The sequence below is a fragment of the Oenanthe melanoleuca genome, chromosome 2, assembly GCF_029582105.1.
Source record: "Oenanthe melanoleuca isolate GR-GAL-2019-014 chromosome 2, OMel1.0, whole genome shotgun sequence".
Taxonomy (NCBI): Eukaryota; Metazoa; Chordata; class Aves; order Passeriformes; family Muscicapidae; genus Oenanthe; species Oenanthe melanoleuca.
This window is the reverse complement of record NC_079335.1, coordinates 95,134,464-95,153,521: the sequence shown is the minus strand read 5'-3', so window position 1 is coordinate 95,153,521 and position 19,058 is coordinate 95,134,464. Positions and strand designations below refer to the sequence as shown.

General features: G+C 40.5%; 1 protein-coding gene across 3 annotated transcripts in view; it reads left to right on the top strand.

The window, feature by feature from the left end:
- Positions 1-19,058, top strand: part of AMPH (amphiphysin) — a 118,692-nt gene that overhangs the window by 57,703 nt on the left and 41,931 nt on the right. For all 3 annotated transcript variants that reach the window (XM_056485537.1, XM_056485539.1, XM_056485540.1), the window contains exons 3-4: positions 10,534-10,588; positions 15,953-16,047. In XM_056485537.1, coding sequence (XP_056341512.1) covers positions 10,534-10,588; positions 15,953-16,047 — 150 coding nt within the window. The remainder of the gene's footprint in view (positions 1-10,533; positions 10,589-15,952; positions 16,048-19,058) is intronic.

The window sequence follows — 19,058 nt, the reverse complement described above, 5'->3', positions numbered from 1 at the left end:
CAATGTAAAATTTGGCTCACATCAGTGTTTGCAGATTCTGCTCAGAATCAGTCCCATTCTACCAAATGTGCTTTCTTCCTTTCCACGTAAACAAAAAGCCTGCATCCTGACTGCTAGAGTGCTTATTAACTCTTTTGCATTTTATTCTCACTTTGCCTTTACTTTCCTCTATGAAGAAGAGAGAGAGGTTTAAAAAGCTACTGAGCTTTCTTCACCAAAGAGAAACATACTGGGAAATAAAAGAATCGCTTTTGCTGAGAAGGACAGTTTCTTCCCCAAATTTCTTCAGGTCAGGAAGGTAGTGGGATTTAATAGAAGTTTTGCAACCCTACAGAGATGCTGTATTTTCCCTTTTCTTCCCTTTCCACTCTTCCAAGTTTTCCTGGTTTGACTTTTTGATTATCTAATGTTGCTGCTTATCCTTGTTGTCCATATCCCAGCTGTTTGCACAGCTAGTAACTCTGTAGAAATAAGGTATATCTCTGAGGAGTTTCTTCAGTGTGGGAGTAAGTGGAGCATCCCCATGAGGAAACAGAATTTCTGGTACTTTTCTTTTTTTAGTTCAAAATTTTGAGACAGGGGAAAGAGGGAAAAAATCCTTTTAAGCAAAATGATATTTCAAGTATTGGTTTTTTTGTTCCTTTTCCAAGAATTTTCTGTAATGGCAATTTTAAGCTGAAAATATTGCTTAGGGCTAAGAAGGCTATTAGCATTACTTTCTTGCTATTTCCTCATTCTTTGATGTACATAGAGGCAGTAAGAAACAGTTGCATGATGCTAAATCCTAAATGCAAAGGTGAGTTGGGACCAGAGAGGGAATTGGGTAGGGAGGAGTGACTACAAAGGGAGCTGCTACAGCTATCATGACAGTCACATGCAGATTAGGCTAGGTCTGACACACCCAATGAGAGAGACTGAATTTACTGAATTAGTCACACATGCTTACTGTGCTTTCAAGGAGTTCTGTTGTGCTCAGTCCTTCAAATACAAGGGAAAAAAAATGCTGCAAAAGCACTGTTGCTGCCATGTTTACCAATAAGAAGTATATAAATAGCTCAAATTTTCTAAGTTTTGTCCATGCTTTGATCTACAATTTATTAGCAATGCAAAGGTATGAAGCATTAGAATGTGCATCTGAATTACCACTCTTCCTACCTAGTGCAGCACACAACTGCTGTCTTCTGTGAACTCAGGCAGCCACCCCTTCTTGGTTTACATCCAGTCCTGATTTCAAGTTCATTCTGCAACTCTAGAGGTTTTAGATAAAGAAAAGTCAAATTCTAGATATTAAAGTGGAAAAAGGCAGTCTGGTGGATTTATCCCTGTGCTGAGGTTCACCAGACTTGATGTGGGCCATTCAGGAGGCTTGCAAGAACAACCAACCCTGTTAGAGGCTGTCCCATCTTTTTCAGCTCCCTCAAGATTATATGTCTCTGCGGTGGTCACTGTGTGGTGTGTCTCCTTTGAGAGGAGGTCCAAGCTTTACTTTGTTTCTTGCAATCTCAGGTAGCAATGCTTTGTCTGTTACTTGGCCACCTCACCTACCACAGTTCATTCTGAGGAAAAGCTATCACTTCAGTTCTGTGTCTCTTTGTAAGTTCTTTGTTGGAGCTGGTGCTATGTGTGCCCTGGTGATCCTGGTGAACTGAAAGCTGTGAAAATGGTCTGTTTATCTTGTTTGCCTACCTTACTGAGCCTGCAACTCTTGACAGGTCAACTAACCTCAAGTATAGAATGATCTTTTTATAACTGCTCTCCAAAGATAATAAATGAGGACTCCTAGTTCACCCCACTGAAAGGATAAGGGAAAAGCATGGTGCTCATTATCCAGGAAACAGAAAATTGAAAACCTGAAATCTTTGCCTGAATAGCAGATTAGATGATGGGCCTGTACCAAACTTAGAAGAAAGCTATGGGTAAGGATACATGCATGTCATGGTTTGATACTGCCCAAAGAACAGGCCCCCACAAAAGCTGCTTACTCACCCTCCCCTGCCGCAGCTGGGCAGAGGAGAGAAAAAATTAATTAAGGCTTCATGTGTTGAGATGAGGACCAGTTGAAAACAATCCAAGGGCAAAACAGGCTCAACTTAAAGGTACAAAGTGAGCTTATTACCATCAGAGTCAGAGAAGGATAATGAGAAGTAAAATAAGCCCTTAAAAAAGAACTTTTTTCCCCCAGCCTCTCCCTCATTCCCACCAAGAGTGCAGGGAGAGAGGGTTAGGGTTTTGGTCAGTTCATCATCCAAGGTTTTCTTCCAATGCTCAGGGAGAGGAGTCCTTCCCCTGCTATGCTGTGGGGTCCCTTTCCACGGGAGACAATTCTCCGTGAACTTCTCCAGCATGGCTCCAATCTCATGAGCAGCAGTCCTGCCAAAACTGCTGCAATGTGAGTCCCTTCCCCAGGAAGACAGTCCTCCCAAAACTGCTGTGGTGTGGGTTACTCTTCCATGGGGTGCAGGACAGGCTGCTCCAGCCTGGAAGCAGGGACCCCTCTCTCCATCGGGTCTCCCACTGGATCACAGCCTCCTCCAGGCATCCACCTGCTCCAGTGTGGGCACCTCCCCATGGGCTGTGGGTGGATCTCTGCATCCCCCATGGATCCCCATGGGCTGTGGGTGGATCTCTGCATCCCCCATGGATCCCATGGGCTGTGGGTGGATCTCTGCATCCCCATGGATCCCCATGGGCTGTGGGTGGATCTCTGCATCCCCATGGATCCCCATGGGCTGTGGGTGGATCTCTGCATCCTCCATGGATCCCATGGGCTGTGGGTGGATCTCTGCATCCCCCATGGATCCCATGGGCTGTGGGTGGATCTCTGGATCCCCATGGGCTGTGGGTGGATCTCTGCATCCCCCATGGATCCCATGGGCTGCAGGGGCACAGCTGCTTCACCATGGTCTCACCACAGCCTGCAGAGGAATCTCAGCTCTGGCACCTGGAGCACCTCCTGCCCCTCCTTCTTCACTGACCTTGATGTCTCCATCTTGTTTCCCTAACACGTTGTCACCTTCTCCTCTTCTCTGGCTAGAGGAAAAAACTGTGCATATGTGCGGGAGACTCCTGGATCCTTTGTATCAGGGTGGACGCGTGGAACAAGACTCAGACGCTCTGTAAATGCTAAAAGCTACAGTTGCAGTTTATTATAAGAGAGTCTGCAAGGAGCTGCCCGGCACAGCCACGTGCAGATTAAAGAGATAAAGGGAGGGAAAGACAGAGAGAAGAGGGAGGGTAGAGAGAGAGGGTAAAGAAGGTAAAGAGGGGAAGAGAGGAGGAAAAGAGAGAGAGAGAAAAGAGAGGAAGAAGAGGAGAAGAGAAAAAGTAATGGGATAAAAGTATTGGGTATTGGGGTAATGAAAGAGGGAGAGGAGAGGAGAAGTGGGAGAAGAAGAGCAAGGAGTAAAGACAGGAAGAGAAAGAGAGAGAGAGGAAGAGAGAGACTTCCCGTTTGTAACACAATAAATCTACTTCCATCATGACTATTCTGATTCCCTAAGAACCAATCCAGTACAAAATACTAATTCTATAGCATTTACATGTAGCCTATAAGAATCATTATATTAGCATAGCATGTGACATTCTAAACTCTAAGATCTAATCTTTGGGTGCGGGTCAGTCTTTTGTGGCTTTTGGCCTTACCCTCTGGCCAAAAGCATTGTTTAGTTAAGAGTGTATTAGCTTCATCCAGCCATCCTATTGTGTACCTGGTTTTTTAGTAACTAGGGCTTGGTATCTCAAACGTGGCTTTCATTTCAATTTCATTCATGGTTTCTATATTCCCAGAATCTGAGCATTCATATTTGCAAGATTCCTCAGTTTCATCTTCTCCAACACATATGCACTTTTTTTTCCCCCCCCTTAAATATGTCAGCACAGAGGTATTACCAACTTCTCTAACTGGCCCAGCTTTGCCCAGCAGTATGTTCATCTTTAGGGATTCCCCATCAGGGATTGGCTCTGCCAGACATGGTGGAATCTTCCAGCATCTTCTCACAGAAGCCACCTCTGGTGCCCCCTCACTACCAAAATCCAGGCCATGCAAAAGCAATGCAGCACAGCAAATCTGTCTGAGGAAAACAGCCACTTAGATTCCCCAGTCATCCATGCTTGTGTCTTTCTGAATACAGCTGGATGTGAGCCTCTTCTGGACTTGACAACCCAGAGTTGAATTACCCAGATGAATCACCATGGAGAAACTGAGTCATCCCATGTCCAGAGAGAACAGAGCACAGTTGCTTTGCAGAGCCTTAGGACTTTCTCTATCAAAACCATTAAGCTCCTGCAGCTGATGCTAACAGTAAAAACATTCAGATTTTGAACAATGAATACAGCTGTTTTTCATCTTCCACTTAAGTTGTAAACTGAAAATTGCCACTCTAAATCAAAGCTTGTGGAACAAAGAAAATATAAGCTCGCATATGATGGTATGACACGGATTTTCATTGTATTGCAAGAAATTTCATTAGATTTAAACATTTTTCTCTGCACAGCTAATTGTGAATATGCTCAACATATTAATTGACTCTGAAGTTCAGAAAGCGGGAAAAAAAAGATAATTTCTGCATAATTCTCTCATTTCTCTTGGGAAATTATCATTAAAAGCCATTGAGGATTTACCAAAAATTTCATCTGTGTTCTGTTTTTCAAGCAATTGCATCTTACATGTTCTTTTTTTCACAGGGAGTACAGTAGCAATTGCTTTTATCCCCATGTATATTTTAATGACTCATAGTCATTAAAAGTCACACTTAATTTTTATAAGACAGCAATATTCTACTTCATGTATATGCATATTTGCCTCTCTTTATTTTTCTACATGTAGTTATGAGGCTTCTTTTACTTTACATATTACAGTTACAATATATTTTAGTGCATAAACCCATAAATACTATGCACTGTATATGTACACACAAGAGATATAACAGTTGCTACTACAAAAGTAGCTTCCCATGACATGTTGACAGAAAAAAAGCAAAATGTCAAAGGCTGTTGTTTATATTTAATAGAAATAGGTGAAAAAGAAGAGCCTTTTTTTACTGTTGTTGAGTGATCAGAACCTGCTTCTGTGGACTGTTTTACTTAATGTAAGAGCTGCTAATTTGGTGTAACTGTTATGGTTCCTGAAAAGGCTTATCCTGTCGAAATCTTTTTTCACACAAGCATGCTTGGCTGCCTTACAGCTGTGTCATGACATTGTCTAAAAGTTGGTTTGTGAAACATTTTTTAAAGTGCTCTTTTTGCATCAGCTGTGCTACTGATGACACTAGTCCTGGTTCTCGCCTTTAGAGTTGTTTGGGTGTTTTTATTAGTGAGAAGCCTGCTTCATTTGATGCAGTTTACTTGAATTCAACATGCTACTTAATAACTAGAACAACAAAATTTTTATTTTTGATTCTTCTTAGTGGCTGGGCCACAAATTTTGTGCTCTCCTGGAAGATATTATTATGCCTAAAACTTCTGTATTTCTAGAGATGGTTGCAAACCCATTTTTTTTCGAGTGATGCACTAGATAAATATTTCAAAACCCAAATCTCTTAAAGCTTAAAAAGAGAAAAAGGAAATCCATTTATTTCAGAAAAGAATTCCAGAATTTGGGAGACAAATCCTCGTACCCGCCCTGCCCGGCCGGGAGCCACCAGCGCCCCTGGCGGCTGTGACCGGAACTGCACCAGAGGGGAAAGGGCCCCACAGCCCAGAGAAGGCTGGCACTGCGCCTGGGGGGTTTTGTTTGTTGTGCTGCTGTTGTTGCCTTGTTATCCATATACACACTAGTAAAGAACTGTTATTCCTTTCTCTCATATCATTGCCTGAAAGCCCCTTAATTTCAGTTATAATGATTTGGAGGGATAGGGGTCATTCTCCATTCCAAGGGAGGTTCCCACCTTCCTTGGCAGACACCTGTCTTTTAAGCCAAGACACTGATAAATGGTAAAATAGAGTACTCTGGCAAGCAGATAGAGTTCATATTGAATTACAGATTTGTCCAAGTAGCCTTTTATTACATTAAGCTTCTCTTAATGTAATAGTTATTTTCATTCATACTACAGAATTCTGTAAAAGACCTAGCAGTAAATAGTACCTAAAGTGATGATGAACAGAGACAGCACTGCTCAACACTGTGACAAGTAACAGCACATTACAATAAGGAATGTCTTCCAGGTGATACAGAAAATGTCTTCAGCTGTTTCTGTCTTAGCAATGGAATGACAAAAATCCAGTATTAATTAGACATAGATTAATAATTGTTGTTGTTATTATTATTATTATTACATTTGTTTTTAATTATCCTGTGCTCCAGGTTCAATATTTACAGTGTTTGCCTGTCACTAAATTGGAGTGCTCTATTTGGGTTTTGTACGTCATTCACATGCTGACCTTTCCTGGAAAGATGTATTGTGTTTACATCCTGTATACGACATGATGGAAAAATCAAACTCTTCTGTTCTAACTGAAAAGCTGTAAATTGATGATTCCTGGCAAATAGGTCATCCAATTACAACTTTTGTGGAGGCAATGTGATCTTAAATTTCTGAGTGGATGCAACAGTTTTTCTCATCCATCAGGAAGCAAAAGCTGGTTTGATGGAAATTATGGGGTTTTAGTTTTTATTGTTAACTTTTTTAGCCTCATAGGCAGCAGTGCTGTGGCTCTCTTTTTCTTACTTCCAGTGCTAAGATATACTTTATGCTACAAATGTAAACGAAAAGCGAAACTAGGCATATCCAAGAATCAGTAATACTGAAAAAAGCCTAATGCTGCTGTCAGGGTATGTAAGGCTTGTGGCTGTAGATTGGTAGATCCTGAAACACTGAACCTTGTTCTGTCACTGAGTGCATGTGTCTTTACCAGCTATATTATACTGACCACATGATGAGAGCAGAGAGTAGAAAGGTGATAGCCTACATTGTTCAAAGCAACCATTACTTGGGACATTGCTGCAAAGAGCTGCGTTGACTTTCCCAAAAATGGATGTTGGTTTGGGTTGTTGGCATGCCTCCCTTGCTCTTATGTAAAGTTAAACAGGATTATGTAATACATTTTTTGTGATTTGTGTATTGAGTTTGGTCAGGTGAGCTAAGAGCACTGATTTTTGGTGCTGGAGTCTGGTAGAACATGCATACTGTTATCAAACAAACTGGTTGTGAGAAGTTTGCTATGGAGACTTTCCTCTGGAGATACATCTTATAAAACTCTGACTCATTTTGCTGACTTGTGTAGAATAAATGAAAGAAATTATGAAATTACAAAGGACTCATCGGTGATGTTTTGGGAAATTTCTTTTCAGAGGGATACAGCATTGGTGACAGGACACCTACCTTTCATTCTCCCTCAAGAAGCTGCATCTCATTTAACAAAATTCATGGCTTTAATGAAGATACTTGGAGCAGTGGTTTCAGAGCCACTGGATGTTTTCATTGGATAGACCAGAAAGTAGAAGGAGTACGCTAGTAAAAACTGTAAAAGGACAACAATAAATCCGTGACAATCTTTTAAAAAGTACTTTTTAAAAACTGCGTGAAACAGTTTGCAAGATGTGCATAGTCAGCAATGCAGTATTCTCATGTTATGAATTTTAATTAGTCTGTTAGATGACAAAAGTCTTCAGTAATAATGAGTTTACTATAGAAAATGTGTAGACCAGATGCACATTTTTCAGAATTCACAGGGCTGAGGGCTTTTGATGCTAATTTTTTTCTGGTATTTTTAGAAAGGTCTGATTTTGTTGCCATTGAAACAGAGATTATCTCTCAAATTCAGTAGGAGCTGGCTCATAGATTTTTCAGTGTCACATCACACAACAATTGATAATGAGGGAAAAGTCATATGACTCTATCATGCTTAGATATTTCAAGTTTTTGTGGCCTGTTAATGACCTAGACTGAGGGAGATGCATATTAAAATTACTCTTTTGAATGAAGTGTCAGAACTCATAACAGCACATATGGCAAAATATTTAGATCATGTTTTAGTGCTTTGACTTTTTCTTACACATTTCCCTGAACAGCAGCTGCTGATGACGCACAATGCTAACCAAGCACAACAGATCTAAATAGTGGTTTAGGGTGGGAGTTATAAAGCTGCACAGCAGTATAGTTATAAACATAGTGTTTAGTGAGCAATGTGTTTCCCTGACATTTGTGTGCTGCTTAGTCCTGGTGACAAAACATCGTGTGTATGAATAAAACTGGATGTGAAATCAGCTAAGGAGGCTCTCAGCCTTGCAAAACTGTGGTTTGCTACTCCCAGAACACCAGAGATATTTTAATAACTAGAAGTTGTTACTGTATGGTGACCTGTTCAGCTGGATCATGATGAAGCAAGTTTCCATACCTTCAAGTTTTACCACAATAGCTCAGGCCAAAGAAGGTGTGAAATGCAAAGATAACTTCTGTGCCTTCATGTGACTTCTCACAGTGCAAGGGATCCTCCCAGGAGGAGACTGGCATGCATAAAAGGGGAATTTCCATCTAGTTTCTGCCTAGTACTTGCTGATCCTCCTCTTTAGACATGAGATCAAGAAATTTGCTCCTGGGTACAATCTCCTTTCCCCCACCTAATGCCTTGGTCTGTGGAAAACAGACAGCTTCTGACATCCCCCTGCCTACCACCTGAGCACAGAATGAAGTTAGCTGCTGCTGTGTTATGTAGCATGAAAATATGTGTTGTGATGACACTCTAGGGTAGTACCTTTTGCTAAACAGTATTAAAATGTATGCATAATATTTTCTGAAATGACACAACATCAAGCTGCTGCTTCAGAACTTTCTGTTGTTCTCTTAGTAATTAAATCTGAAATTAAATCCACAGATACTCACCCTGCACCTATCTGGCCCTTGTTTTGATATGCAGCTTTGATTCCAAAGCAGGGGAAGAAGTTGCTTTTCCTTGGAACATCGAATATGGTCCCAAACCAGAGGAAGGTTGGTGGGCTGGCTGCTCCTTCACACCTGCTGTTACCCAGCAGCTTTTCAGATATCACCCTGGTGGGTCTATTCCCATGCTTAGACTTCAGTTGATTATTGGATTTGAGAGCTGTGGGTGACTAGTTTCAGATCAAATTAGTGTAAAAGCAAGATTCTTTTTGTTGAATCCATAAAGTGAATTCAGTCTGCTTTCTAGGCCCACTCAGGCATTTTTACCTTCCAAATTCTGTAATATTTCCAGGAGGTTAAACAGTTGCTCTCTTCTTACAGTGCAGTGTAATTTGAGAGATGGGGGTGGGGGCTGTTGATGATCCCATTCTGAAGGCCTACAGTTCCCTTCAAGAAGCTTGGTGGTGTAATCTGCATTGTACTGTGTGTGCTGTGAGACAAGTATATTTTCAGAGCCACAATTTTGACTTAACATGGCTGCAGCTGTGATGGATTTTAAGCACCAGGTAGACCCTATCAAACTGAATTTCTTATGATCCTCTGAGCATTGAAGCTGCTGATGGCAAATCCTTTACTGACATCAGACATCCTTTGAGTTAAGTGGAGTTTTAACAGCTTCTGCCTTCTAAAGAATTCACATTATTCACATGCACCCTTTAGATTCTGATTTTCACATGGGAAATATGAGAGAAACTCCAAAGCAGACAGTCATATTTTGAAGCCATCAGTCATATTTTGCTGCTGATTTTTCCATATGGTGTAGCTGTATGTGAGAAAATGTGACTGCAAGCTGATATGCTTGTAGTTTCCAACTGCTTAAATAAATAATTTGAAATATATTGGAAACTGGCAAATGTCTGTTTCAAAAATATTCAGGCTACTGAAGATGTCCTGGGCAGCATCTTTTTAGCAATAAAGTATGTGTGTAGCACAGGTTTCTTTGCAAATCCTAGGAACTGTGAAGTCCAACTTGTGATACAGTCAGAGGTAAAGTAACAAAATTCATTGTTTTCTCTGTTCTGAGGCTTTCAAAGGATGTTGGTATAAGAGGAAAAAAGATAATTTTGATGTATTTGCCAAAGAAACAGTCGAGGTTTCACAGTAGACTTCAAGATGCATTAATCAAGCAAAACGAAGTAACATTATTGTATTTTAGTAGTTATTTGCTTGCAAATGTTAAATTTTTAGAATACTTGAAATTGTTTCGAAATTGTTTGCAAATAGAGTAAACAACTTGTCTAAGGGTAGAATTTCTTCAGGTCTAGACTGGCCTTATTTGAGTGGTTTCCAGTGGAAGTTCACTGTTTTTGATTGTACTCTTTGTATTTCAGATTAGGTTATAGGCCTGGATGACTTGATCTGCACCTTGAACCTGACTTGAACTGTAAAATGTACCTGTCTTTCTTTGGGTGGAGCTCTTCCCTGCACAGATGTTTGATAAAATAAGCCCAGAAATTATAGCCTAGAGAGTCCACTATGCAAGCTTCCTTTGCCAGGCCCCCTTTGTATATGAATCTGTGCATGCTTTCAACATATGACACTATTAATTGCTGGAATTGCTTTTAGTTGTTGTTTGACACACTGCATACATGTTTCAAGGCATTAAACATAACTGACATGTATTTTCACTTCCATGCTTTTTTTTTTTCTTTTTCAGGCAGAGGGTTCCAGACTCCAGAGAGAGCTGAGAGGATATTTAGCAGCCATTAAAGGTGATTTTTAAGTTTTATATCTTGCTTTCATAAAGCAAATTTTTTTTAAAAAAAATTGAGACAAGTAAGCTTGTTTAAAGTATGCAAAGACAAATAAAAGTAAGATTCTCTTTAACCTGATGCTGGGGATTCTGCACCTTCCATGTCAGCTCGTGGATGTACAGTCTTGCATCCTCAACTTTCCTTTGTGTGCCTCTTCCACTGCCCAGATTCTCATGTTACATGCATTTTCAGCACCCACAAAGTCTACACACCTTGCTATTTATCTTTGCAAATGCTAGAATATGAAGTAGCTCGTGCAAGTCAAGGGATTGCTTGATCTCCACACCTGTAACATTTCCAGGTTATTACTAGATGGATGACGAGCTTCCTCCAAAACCACTCCCTGTGATAATGTCATTCCTCATCTATTTTTGGCTGCTTAATCAATTTTTTTTTAAAGTTTAAAAGTCAAATGTGATGTCTCTTGATACCGCATTGAAATTCTAAGTAGCAGAAATTCACTAAGCAGTGCTTAAATATCAGAGATAAGTGAACAGTCATTTAAATCCTACTAGACATTTATAAATCCAGCACACTAAAAAGAGCACTGTAATGCAGTGTCCTCTTTCTCATGACACCTCTCTTTGGAGGAGTTGGAGCCTAAAGGGAAGGGATTGAGGGATTGCCTGATTGAGAGACAGTAGCTTCTTGAAGTAAATATAAATATAAATATAAATATAAATATAAATATAAATATAAATATAAATATAAATATAAATATAAATATAAATATAAATATATGTGTGTATATCTTTTTAACCTGGCTTCAGTCCAATAGGGAAAATTTTGAAAGTTAGTATTGACATCCCTGGAAATCACTGTCATAGTAACACTTCATCAACTGTTCACAGGCAGGTAAGAAAGCTCTTTTTGATGTGAATTATAAAATGGGAAGCAAAGCGGTAGCTTACTGTCTTTGACCATCTATTCTTTTCTGGATGGATTGCCCAGGGAAAATTCCATACCAGACAAATTTGCACTAATGTCTTTCGTTCTTAGAGGAAATCATATCATCAGTCTTTTGGGGGGAACACACTGAATGCTAATTTTGCTTTCTTAGCTTTCACTCTTCCCCACACACGTTGTCTGATGGTTTTTCAGAAGCAGCAGGATGATGCTGTTTCTTGGCTGGGTGTCTTATCTGTCACATAAGCTGACTGTTTACATGCTGCCTTGATTTCTGTTTTGGTGACAACAATACTCCTCTCTGTCTCATCTTCTTTCTCCATCCTTCTCTTCTTTTCCTAGTACTTTACACTCATGATCCTTTTGCTCTTTTACTCTCTAATGGACTACTTTTTTCACCAAGTTATGTGGTTATCTTGGTGTAAAATTTTCCATTGTTTAAGTTTTGCCTTTTTAGCTCTGCTTTTCTGTTTAGCATCTTTTTCTTATTGCTGCCTCTAAGTAATTTGGACTGACTTTCTTATTCAGAATGAAAAGTGTTTGCTAGCACCTTATTATCTACATGTCTTAAAAAAGATCCAGTCAAAAGCACTCATGAGAATCTTAAAAATGTCCAAGTCAACAAGCCAGCAGTGGGCATCCTTGGCACGCATATTGGCAGGCATTGCTGCTGTGGAGTGAGCACACAACCCAAGACAGGAGAGCACAATGCACAGCTCTGGCTGAGGCTGTCTCAAAGATTACTGGATCAGTAGTGCCAAAGACCAGATTTTGGATGCCTGAAGCACCTGCTACCTGCAATTCTTTGAATGACTGCTATCATTAAAAGATTTTTGAAGTATCTGTGTGCATAAACATGGGAACCCCCATATCTAGGCACTTAAGTGGAATTTTTGCACCAAAGATGTCAGAGACTTGGATTCATGCTGTCATCAGGGGCACATTTTGCAGGAAAAAAGGTCAATCATATAGTCACATATATTGGAATTCTTGGAAAATAATGCACTTGCCATCCTAATACTCTTGGATGCATGAGAGAAGCAGCTCATTTTAAAGGGATTTAGGATTTGAACTTCTGTAGTAAATTTTATTTTGCTGCATGACTTCTGAGTGACTAGAAGTAGGAAGTACAAATCCAGACCTGATTTCATAGAGTCATAGAGTGGTTTGGGTTGGAAGGGACCTTACAGATTATCTAGTTCAAATCCCCCTGCCATAGTCAGGGATGCCACTCACTAGACCAGGTTACTCAGAGCTCCATCCAACCTGACCTTGAACACTTCCAAGGAGTGGGTATCCACATCTTTGAGTATCTCACTACCCTCTGAGTAAAGAATTTCCTCCTGACATATGTTCTAAATCTCTCCTCCTTTAGTTTCAAACCATTCATTCCCCTTTGTCCTCCCACTGTCTACCTGTGTAAAAAGTTGCTCTCCCTCTTTCTCAATAAGTTCCCATTAAGTACTGTCAGGCCAAAAGGAGGTCTCAGAGCCTTCTTATCTCCAGGCTGGACAATCCCAGCTCTCTCAGTCTGTCTTTGCAGGAGAGGTTCTCAATTTCTCTGAATCTTTGTGGCCTTCTCTGGACTTGCTCTAACGGGTCCACATCTTTGTTGTGCTCCAAACGTTGACACAATACTCCAGTTGGGGATTTAAGCAAGTCAATTGAGCCTTATTATGACCCTCTGTCCCTTCATTTTAATATACTTCACAATTTGAGGTTTGGTATCACACATTCATAAAAGAATTTTTGCTGCATTCAGACTCCTTTTCCAGACCTTTTCCAGGTCTGTCTCCTTCTCAATGGGAGCTTGAGTACATTGGGACTGTGATGGTAAAGAGTCACTTATCCTCCCCCATCTCTGATGTGCTTAGTGGGAATGTCTCTGCACTACAACCCCCAGGATCCCTATCACAAGGAGGCCTCTAGAATTTTTTGGAGGCTTCAGGGACAGGGATGTTTCCCCATAGAAAAAGGGATTATTTAATCTGAGAAGCTCAGTCTTTAGTAACTGGATGTTCAGCAACATTTTTTCCTAAGAAATTAAAATATTTTGACACTTTTAGCTATTAAATAAAGGACCCAATTACCAACAAGTAGTGCTGAATGAAACAATTGATGCTAAATATAAATTTCTAACTGTTCATCAGCAGTAAAAATTCTTCTCACATTTCTTAGTACTTTTTATATTTCTTAGTACTTTAATGACTTGCTTTTAACAATTTATCTTTCTCAGTGATAGCAGTTAAAAACAGCCGAGAGAGAGAGCCTGCAGTATATGACTGACAGTAATCCTCTTAAATTTAATGCTGAGTAATGTATAAAAGGTATCAGTGTGTAAGAAATAATTCTGTGTGGAAACCAGCCAAATAAAAAATCATTGGATACTGTAAGTTTATGTTCAGAGGTGTGAAAAAGACTGGGGATTCTCTGGATCTCTTCACTCATTTGATGTATTGCAGTAAACCTGGTATAGATGCAGTCAGAGGGAGTAGGATGGATGATTTTAGCCTGGAAATTTCAGATTGAAGCCCCTGACTGAAAAAGCCAAATACTTTACTGCCCACATGCCTGACATTGCAGCTAGATTTGGTTGATGTTTTTTAAAGGAATATGGTGGAATGGAGGATTATCCAATTCTCAGAATAAACAAAAGTATAAAAAAGTTGGTGCAGTTTTGATATGACTCAAACATGGCATGTTAGGTGTGTTTTACTTCTACTCTTAGCAGAGATATGCTTGAGTCCTGTAGTACTTAGGAAAGAAAGTCTAGGAAAAGGTGTCAGTGTGGTCTGTGACCGAGCTGAGTGCAAGCTGCAGGAGGGCTTATGTAGCAGCTGTGCTAGCCTGCCTGCCACAGAGTGCCTAAGGGCAGGTGGTCAGGTATCAGAAAGGATCAAGTGTGAGCAGGCATGAACAAACCCTCCTGATTTGTAGGTTCACCTTGAGTGGAGAGAAGAAGCCTTCTTAAGAAAAACTCTGTTGGTTTTGCCTTACCTCTTGAGTTGATTAATTGGCAGTGACATTAAAGATTTTAAATGAGTCCTGCCTGAAAATGTAAGATCCCCTGTATTTTATTGTAATTTGGTATCTTCTAAGGCAAAAAAAAAAAGTCCTTTTTATTCAAGGGAACACTTTTTTAGCTGGAGATACATCATCCTAAGAATTAACCATGAAGGAGAAAAGGAAGAAATGCGTCTTAATTCTTGTGCTATCCTAATAATCTAGGATGAGTGCTGTCATTAAAAACCACCCCCAAGATAATTCCTGAAGAGATCAAATATTCTGTTTTGGCTCAGTACCTTTTGATTTAAGGGTGAAAGCTTGTCCCTCTAAACACCAGTATTTTCTTTGTACTTATTTTCCCCCATGCCATTCTCTCTTTTGTACTCAAGGAGAAGACAGGCATGTACTTTCAGCTCATTCAGGATCTGTTTTCCTATCCATTCCACAGACTACCATTTTCTTATTAGGAAGTGTACATTCCTGCATTTATTTTCCTGTCATATTTACAGCATATGTTTTGGGAGTGCATGATGGAATACCAACTGACTAAATCAAATCTGCTCTTCTACACATTAAAGTTTCAAATTAATTTTCCTTTTCCACTTGTGAATGTTTCTTTGTGCAGAAAACAAAAATATTGATGTTATTCCTAAATTTATTCACTGAGTAGTTAAATCTGAAGATTGCACTTAGAGACATTTTCAAGATAGCAAACAGATTTTGCGATTTAAAAATGTGCTTTTTTAAAAAAAAAAGAGTTTATGCTAAATAGGAAATTCAAGTGTTGTTGAGATTTTGAAAAGAAATTGAAATTAAAGTTGTCATTTTAAAATTAGTTATTCTAAACTCTTAGAAAATTAAGTGAGGTGAGTTTGGCTTAATTGGATTCAGAACCATATTCAGCATCTAATGAATTTGTGCCGTATCAAAATGCAAATCCCAGTGCCTTCACTGCAGGTGGTTTTTTATTCATTGGGGTCAAACTGACCTCACTGAAGATAGATTTAGTTCCTTTCCCATAATATAATTGAGGCTATTTTACATTTAAGCCAGCTTCTCTGTGTATTACAGAGTGATAACCATCAGTAGTCTGTGTTCTTGTTCCACCTGTGGTAGCAAGAGCTCCAAAAGTGACAGATCATTTTGGCTTCACACAATCCTCTGCAGGCAACTCCCTGTTGCAAACATAAATAAGCACTGAGCTCCACAAACTTCTAAGCCTACTGAGTAACCATACAAGATTCTTGATAAAACCACTTCCATTACAGCACTCTCCCCAAGTTCAGGTATCTCTTTTCTGAATTTGCCACAGGGAATAGCATAGTGGGTACACGTGGCTGAAAACAAAGACATTCAGCAGCTATTTCTGGTAGTTTGCACTTATATGTTCCTTTTTCTGTCTAACTGCAGGAATGCAAGATGCCTCAAAGAAGCTTACAGAATCTCTCCATGAAGTGTATGAGCCAGACTGGTATGGACGTGAAGATGTGAAAATGATTGGGGAGGTAAGATATATGGAAAGAGGGAAAAAGTGTTTTGGATGCAGATGGATTAATCTGAGCTGTTGAGAAGAAGTGTGCATCCAAAACTGACCTTAATCTTTCATGTCATGTTAAATCCTGTTTTCTCAGCATATAAATTTCGTATTTTGTGAAATGCAGCTCCTGCTGGCCAGATTCAACACTTGCAGTGTCTGTTGTATGAACTAGCTGATAAAAGCTCCCACTGAGATAACGTCAGTGTGAGCAGAATTGGTCCTGACAGCATCTGACTGACAAGTTTGTACAAAGGTATCTTACATGCAATTTTACAGTCAGGATTCTTAGTTCAAAAGAATGTTAAAAATTATCAAATCTGCTTATCCTTTTGTGCTGTGTAACAACTGTTGAGCCAGTGGTACAAACCAGATATGTTTGCCTCTCTCTGAGAAGAATATGGGATTTAAAGGCAAATTAGAGTTCAAGACGCTACTTATTTTTACTTTTTACTTTCCTCCAGTGGTTAGAGAATAATAGGCTTTTCTAAGCAGCATGGCAGGAATTTAACTTTGTTCAGAGTTGCTCTGAATTGCCTGCTTAAAGAGCCTCAGTTCTGGAGGAAGTCTGTCAGCAAATGTGATGGTGGTGACAAGAAAGTGCAAATGGCTGTCAGTGGAGCTTTTAACCACCTGGCATTCAGTTTGCAAGGCCTCCTTGATAGTATAGTTTACTGTAAACCTGAATACAGAGGATACAAATTGCTTTTCTTCTCTATGTCTGCCTTCTCCTACCCTTCCCTACTGTAAAGAGTTTTGATTTTAAAACACCCCAATTCTAAACTACCAAATTTAAGATACATTTTTTTTAATTGGTTTAGGTTTTTTATTGTTTTAGATTAAAAGCAAGAAAATCTCATACTGCATCTTGCTGTAGCACCTTATCTTTTATCTGTAAACTATTAGATTTTACACTCAGAAATTTGTAGTTGAGTGCAAAAGGACCAAAATTTGGCTCTTAATCTCTATTAAATGTTAAGATAGGTGTGTTTACTTCATAAGAGACTCGTGGGCAATATTACAAAATCTCCTGATTTTTTGGGGTACATAATCACAAAGGTAGATTTATGCATCAATTAGAGTGGCAAAAGCTTAGTTAGGACTTAACCTGGTCACTTCTGTAAAGGATAATAAAAAATGGTTTTATAAATATGTTAATATCAAAGGAAGGACTAAGCAAAACCTCCATTCTTTATTGGACATGGTGAGGAATACAGTTACTAAGATGAGGAAAAGGCTGAGGTACTTAACACCACCTTTGCCTCAGTTGTCAGTAGTAAGACGTTCTCAGGACATCTGTCATTCTCAGGACAGATGGCCTCTTAAGCTAGTAGATAGGGACAGGGAGCAGAATAGATCCTCTGTAATCCAGAAGGAAGCAGTAAATGGCCAGCTGAGCTACTTTGATGTTCACAATCCTGTGGGAGCAGATGGGATCCATCCGAGAGTGATGAGGGAGCTGGCAGAGGACCTCACTAAGCTGCTCTCCATCACTTATCATCAGTCTTGGTTATTTGGGAGGTCTCCGATGACTGGAAGCTGGCCAATGTGGTGCCCATCCATAAGGATTGAAGGGAGGATCCAGGAAACTGCAGATCTGTCAGCCTGACCTTGGTGCCTGTCAAGGTTATGGAGCAGATCATCCTGAGTGCCATCACCCAGCACCTACAAGACAGCCTGGGGATCAGACCCAGCCAGCGTGAATTAGAAGGGGCAGGTTGTGTTTGACCAGCCTGGTCTCCTTTTATGACCAGGTGATCCAGCTGGTGGATGCAGGAAAGGCTGTGGATGTTGTGTCCCTGAACTTCAGCAAGGCCTTTGACACTGTCTCCCATGGAATAATCCTGGAAAAGCTGGCAGCCCACGGCTTGGACATGAGCACCCTTCACTGGGTTAAGAGCTGGCTGGATGGCTGGCCCAGAGTGGTGGTGAATGGTGCTGCATCCAGTCAGTGGCCAGTCACCAGTGGTGTCTCCAGGGATCTGTGCTGGGCCCAGTCCTGTTTAATATCTTTACTGATGATCTGGGTGAAGGGATTGAGTCCATCATTAGCAGATTTGCAGATGACACCAAGTTGGGTGTGAATATCAATCTGCTGGAGGGCAGGAAGCTCTACAGAGCAACCTGGACAGACTGGGCTGAATCCAAAAATATGAAGTTTAACAAGATTAAGTGGTGGGTCCTGCACTTTGGCTACAGCAACCCCCTGCAGCACAACAGGCTGGGGACAGAGTGGGAGAACAGAGGCCAGGCAGAAGGGACCTATGGGGACTGACTGATGGCAGACTGAACATGAGCCAGCAGAGTTCCCACGAGGCCAATGGCCCCTGGCCTGTATCAGCAATAGTGTGGCCAGCAGGAGCAGGGAAGTGATTCTTTCTCTGTACTCAGCACTGGTGAGGCCACACCTTGAGTGCTGTGTCCAGTTCTGGAACCCTCAGCTTAGGAAGGATGTTGAGATGCTGGAGCATGTCCAGAGGAGGGCAACAAGGCTGGTGAAGGGTCTGGAACACAAGTCCAGTGAGGCCTGGCTGGGGGAGCTGGGGTTGTTTAGCCTGGAGAAAAGGAGGCTCAGGGGAGATCTTTTCACTCTCTACAACTGCCTGAAATGAGGCTGTAGCCATGTGGGGGTCAGTCTCTTCTTCTGGGAAACAGCAACAGAACAAGAGGACACAGCCTTAAACTGTGGCAGGGGAAGTTTAGGCTGGATATTGTAAAGAATTTTTTCACAGGAGTGATTGGGCATTGGAATCACCTGTCTAGGGAAATGGTGGTGTCACCATCCCTGGAGTTATTTAAGAAAACATTGGATGTAGTGGATGTAGCACTTAGTGCCATGTTGTAGTTGATAAGGTGGTGCTACATCATAGGTTAGACTTAGTGATCTCAAAGATCTTTTCCAACCTGATTAATCTGTGGTCAACAATTCTGTGATCTCAGCCTAATGTAAAAGATAATTATGTATTCAGTTTAGGATATAAA